General features: G+C 35.9%; 1 protein-coding gene across 2 annotated transcripts in view; it reads right to left on the bottom strand.

The window, feature by feature from the left end:
• Window positions 1-5,959, bottom strand: part of SLFN12 (schlafen family member 12) — a 34,442-nt gene that overhangs the window by 11,021 nt on the left and 17,462 nt on the right. For both annotated transcript variants that reach the window (XM_024127525.3, XM_007105568.4), the window contains 2 exons: window positions 4,485-5,560; window positions 3,444-3,566 (listed from right to left, as the gene is read on the bottom strand). In XM_024127525.3, the coding sequence (XP_023983293.1) occupies window positions 3,444-3,566; window positions 4,485-5,535 (1,174 nt within the window). In that variant the 5' untranslated portion in view covers window positions 5,536-5,560. The remainder of the gene's footprint in view (window positions 1-3,443; window positions 3,567-4,484; window positions 5,561-5,959) is intronic.

The raw sequence follows: 5,959 nt of genomic DNA on the forward strand, positions 1-5,959 counted from the left end.
ACTACCAAATGTAAATTAGATAGCTAGTGGGAAGCAGCCGCATAGCACAGGGAGATCACCTCTGTGCTTTGTGACCACCTAGAGGGGTGGGATAGGGAGGGTGGGAGGGAGGGTGACGCAAGAGGGAAGAGATATGGGAACATATGTATATGTATAACTGATTCACTTTGTTGCAAAGCAGAAACTAACACACCATTGTAAAACAGTTATACTCCAATAAAGATGTTAAAAAAAAAAAGAAACAAAGACCCAACACAGCCTAAAATAAATAAATAAATAAATAAATAAATAAATGTATTTAAAAAAATAACAATAATTATGCATAAAGTTGAACCAAGTACTTGAAAAAAATGGCTAGTATCAAAAAGACAAGAAACAGCAAGTGTTGGTGAGAATGTGGAGAAAAGGGAACCCTCATGGAATGTAAATTGGTGTAGCCACTATGGCAAACAGCATGGAAGTTCCTCAAAAAACCAACAATAGAACTACCATACAATCCAGCAATTCCACTTCTGGGTATTTATCCAAAGAAAATGAAAATACTATTAGAAAAGATATTTGTACCCCTATGGTCACTGCAGCACTATTTACAGTAGCTAAGATATGGAAGCAACAAACTAGCAAACATAACAAAACAGAAACAGCATTATAGAAACAAAGAACAAACAGATGGTTGCCAGAGAAGAGGGGTTTGGGGGGAGGAAATAAATAGGTGAAGGAGATAAAGAGGTATAAACTTCAGTTGCAAAATAAATGAGTCATAGGTATGAAATGTACAGTGTGGGGAATACAGTCAGTAACTATGTAATATCCTTGTATGGTAACAGATCATAACTAGACTTACCTTGGTGATCATTTTGAAATGTATAGAAATATCGAATCACTATGTTGTATAACAGGAGCTAGCATAGTGTTGTAGGTCAATTATAGTTCAAAAACAAAAAACAAACTCATAGAAAAAGAGGTCAGATTTGTGGTTACCAGGGGAAGGGGGTAAGGGGGGGAGGAATTGGATAAAGGCAGTCAAAAGGAACAAATTTCTAGCTATAAGATAAATGAGTACTAGGGATACAAAAAAAAAAGAATAAAGTAAAAATATTAAAAGCATTAGGAAAACATAATCAATATAATTGTTTATAAAGAATATAAAAGGAATCTATGGAAAAATTATTTAAAATAAATTTTAACAAGGTAGCATGAACTCAATATATAAAATTGATTGCATTTCTACACACCAGCAGCAAACAATAAGGAAATGTAACTTTTAAAGAAAAACATCGGGAATTCTCTGGCGGTCCAGTGGGTAGGACTCCGCACTTTCACTGCCGAGGGCGCAGGTTAAATCCCAGGTCAGGGAACTAAGATCCCGCAAGCTGCACAGCGCAGCCAAAAAAGAAAAGAAAAAAAAAAAAGAAAGATATCAATTACAATTACAACAACAAAAAATTTTTAAAAGCCTAGTAATAGGGCTTCCCTGGTGGCACAGTGATTAAGAATCTGCCTGCCAATGCAGGGGATACGGGTTTGACCCCTGGTTCAGGAAGATCCCCCATGCCGCGGAACAACTAAGCCCGTGTGCCACAACTACTGAGCCTGCGCTCTAGAGCCCACGTGCCACAACTACTGAAGCCTGTGTGCCTAGAACCCATGCTGTGCAACAAGAGAAGCCACCGCAATGAGAAGCCCACGTACTGTGACAAAGAGTAGCCCCCACTTGCTGCAACTAGAGAAAGCCTGCATGCAGCAACGAAGACCCAACACAGCCAAAAATAAAATAAATAAAATAAAAATAAAATTTAAAAAAACCTAGTAATAAATGTAACAAAAAAAGTACAAAACTTGTACACAGAAACTTATAAAACTTTAAAGACATTAAAGAAGATATAAACAAATGGAGAGATTTCCTATGTTCAACTGTACAAAGTGCAATTGATGTAAATATGTCACAAATCTACCTAGTCAATGTAACTGCAATCAAAATCCTTAAAGTGTTTTTTGTGGCACTTAAGCAGATTCTAAAATTTGTATAATATATTAAATGATTTAAAATCACCAAGACACTCTCAAAGAAAAAGAATAAAAGTAAGGCAGCTTACCCTGCCAAGTACTTAATAGGATATTACAATATTAGGACAGTAAGGTGGATGTAGGGACAGACAAATTGACCAAGAGAACATAATAGGGATTCTAGAAATATGGCTATACATATACTTAGTAATATGCTGGAGGTGGCATGGCAGATCAGTGGGTGAAAGTGAGAACTATTCAGTAATTGGAGCTGGGTAATGTGGCCATCCACATGGAACAAAATGAAATAGTACTCTTACATCACCACTGAGATGGATGAAGGATTTAAATGTTAAACGTAAAGTGCAAAACCCTAAAACTTAGAAGAAAATGAAGGGAAATATCTTTCTAACCTTAAGGTAGAGGATGATCTCTTACACAAGGCACAAAGAGCATTAAACCAGAAAATTAAAATATGGTAACTTTGACTATATTAAAATATCAAACTACTGGTTATCATAATATGCCTTAAGAAAAGAGAAAACAAAAGCCACAAACTTGGAGAAGATCTCTGTAATCTGTAATACCTATGACCAAAAGAGGATTTGGATTCTAGAATCTCCTACACATCAGCAAGAAAAAGACAAAAGCCTAATAGAAAAATGGGCAAAAGACAGAATAGGCCTTTCATAGGTGATAAAATACATATGGCCAGTAAGTATATGAAGATACGCTCAACCAAATTAATAACCAGGGAAATGTAGACGCAGAGAGATACTATTTTACACCTATTTGAGTGGGAAGAAGGAGGATGAGAAGAAAGATGAAGAAAAGTTTGACAACTGGAGAAGATGTGGCATTTGTAACATTGTTTTTGGGAGTCAAGTGACTCATTTACTTCAGAAAACAATCTGGCATTATCTCATTGCTTGAATATTCACATACTTTCTGACCTAGCAATTCTACTCCTAGGTGTGGACCCAGGAGAAACTCTTGAAAATATGCACCAGAACACCGAACAAGAATATTCAAGGTAACGCTGTTTATACGGCAGAAAACGACGTGTTGTCCATAAACAGTAATAACGAAAACAGATAAATCAGAGATTCTGAGTACTGGTGGCCTTTCTTCAATAACTGAATGTATGAAGCTGGGTCTCAATCTAGATTTCCCAGCAACATGATGTACTTCCTTTTTTGTTTAAACTAAATTGAGTTGGGGTTCTCTTGCTTCCAATTAAAGGAGTTCCTATTACACCAAGAAAAGTCTAATCAAAATCTGAAAAATTAGATTTTGACATATTCAATGATAAAAACACCAAAGCATTCCCCTGAATGCCAGAATATACTTTGATGATAAATTTCAAGATAGAGCTGATGTGAAGAGAAGATTTGAAAATACACACACCAAGTCCAAAGAAACCAGAATTAAATTACCTGTAAGGTGATATCTCTGCTCCTGACTTTCCAAATTCTTATATTTATACAGAGACCAATCAAGGGGTATAGGTGATAACATACTTTGTTGAAGGTTCATCTCTTCAAATGACCTGGAAAAATCTTAAAAAACAAAAATCACTTTCTCAATTTGTCACAACTAAATGCTTAGTATATCAACAAAATGCTTAGTATATCAAAAGTCTGCTTAGAAATGACCCCATTTTTCCAATAGAAATGTTGTTAGATATTGTGCTAAGATTCCCAAGTCAAACATAAGTTATAAATTTATTCCTTGAGGCTGCTGAAACACACTATATTGAATACTAATAGGCAAATGCATTAATAGTAATTGAATACATTACCATATAATTGGGTTCATTTTAAAAGCAATTAAAATTAGAAGACATGATGGCTAGTGAAGGAGAGCTGAATTTTGTGCAGATTCTAAGGAAGAAGCTTGCATTTTCAGAGATTTTTAAGTTGCTAGTGCTGGTCTAATTTCATTGGAGGCTTTTCTTTTCCAAAAATCAGATGAAATACCAACACTATCCTTTTCTTATCAGTCCAATTTAGGGTTACACGTTGATTCACAAACGGAAGAGACAGGAGAGGAAGAGGGAAGAGGTTCTAAGGGAAACAGATGGAAAGGTGTAAAGAAAGATGAAGGAGCAAGTAAATAAAAGAGGCAAGTGTTCCTGAGAGAGAGAAGTGGTCAGTTACTGAAACCGAGCTCAGAAGGAAAAGGGAGAAGGAATTCACAGGCTCTCCTTGAAAGTGAGTGGAAGTGACAGGGAAGAAAAACAGGGTTAATTGGATCTTTATACCAGGCAGTGCTACAGAGAGGAGGTAATGTGCTTTCTATATGGAATAGCTACCTTCTAAGTGGGTAGAGATAGTGAACTATGATTGTAACCACCAGAGACTAGTAAATTAGGTGTTGAAATTTGAGGATTATTGATGTTGCCCCAAATCCAAGAGAAAACAAAAGCCTTGCCACCCCATCCAAATATACCCTTATTTCTAATCCCCCTTACTCACTTGGATCCAGCATTAATTGGCCCCATTCCTCCACGGTCACCTGCATCACTTCATTATCTTTCACATGCCAGGAATTCGGCTTTTTGGCAAACACTGCACAACAGAATAGCTCTATTTTGAGCGCACAGACGTATCCACAAAGACTTCCTTCATCATATACTTCAAGGAATTTGCATGAATAATTTATCTTCTTCTTCTCTATACAGAAGTGATAGACAGGAAGCTTGCTAATGCATTGTTCGATTTCTTTTTCTATCTTGTCAAGGTCACTCTTCTCTGCTTTAAAGCCAGTTACTTCTTGTTTTTCTTCATTTAAACCAATAAACAAATATCCCCCATGAGTATTTGCAAATGCAGAAACATATTGAGGGAGAATATCTTTAATGCGTTGTAACAACTTTTCTGTTGAGAAGTCTTTCATTTCAACATGTGTGGATTCAGTAAAGGTGAGTTTTTCTCTGTACCTGAGTTGCATCCTATTAAAAAAGTCAGCAGCCAAGGCCTTCATGCTACTTTCTTCTCGTACATCTAAACGGTACCTCTTTGGAGATGATTTAGGTATTAAAGAAAATCCCTCTCCAGTTTCTAACCTGTCTTTGAGGAATTCCAGTGCAGCGGTAGCATTCATGACTTTTACAGAGGTTATATCTCTTTTGTACAAATTGGAGCTCAAGGTGGCAATCCTCAACCCAGAGGTTTCTGAGCTCCACGATTTGACAAAAATCAGAAAATATTTACCTTGCTGCATAAAGTCTAAGTATTTAGAAACAAACGAAACAATATTGGCAAAAGAATTTTCCAAATCTAATCCTATTCCATCTTTTTCATAGCTATAGTTTTCATTCTCAATTTCAGCCCTGCACACGCCCCCTCCAGAATTCAGCAAAGCAACCACAGATTGTGAGACATTTTCATTCTGCTTTTTTCTCAGTTGACAATCTTTCATTTTTTTTCTATTCTTCTCCCCGAAAGTGACCTTTCCCACATCTAGAACCAGCTCAGCATAGTTAGTGTCCAAAACAACACGGACGGTCATTTTCCTAGAAGCCATTCAGTTTCCAAGCAGAAATTCTTTTCTGTAAAACAGACAGAGCCATTTAAAATAGGACCTGAGCAAAAGAGATAGCAAATTGTGTACTGTGAGGCAAACCTAGCAAAATTCTTTATTTTGTTTTATCCTGTATTCCACTGGATGCCATGATAAGGATACAGATATAAAATAGGTTTTGAGGACATATTTTGAACTGATGATAATGATAATGATGATAAGATGATAATAATTTCTACTCCTGTAAAATTTTCCAATTTTTTGCCATAGTTTTATATGATCCTCTTCTAATTGTTTTAATCTAATTTTTATCTGTGTTTATATCTCCTTTGTAATCCCTAATATATATATATATATATATATTTTTTTTTTTTTTTTTTTTTTTTTTTTTTTTTTTTGCGGTACGCGGGCCCTCCCCTGTTGTGGC

This window comes from Physeter macrocephalus, chromosome 14, assembly GCF_002837175.3.
Source record: "Physeter macrocephalus isolate SW-GA chromosome 14, ASM283717v5, whole genome shotgun sequence".
In the NCBI taxonomy this organism is placed as follows: domain Eukaryota; kingdom Metazoa; phylum Chordata; class Mammalia; order Artiodactyla; family Physeteridae; genus Physeter; species Physeter macrocephalus.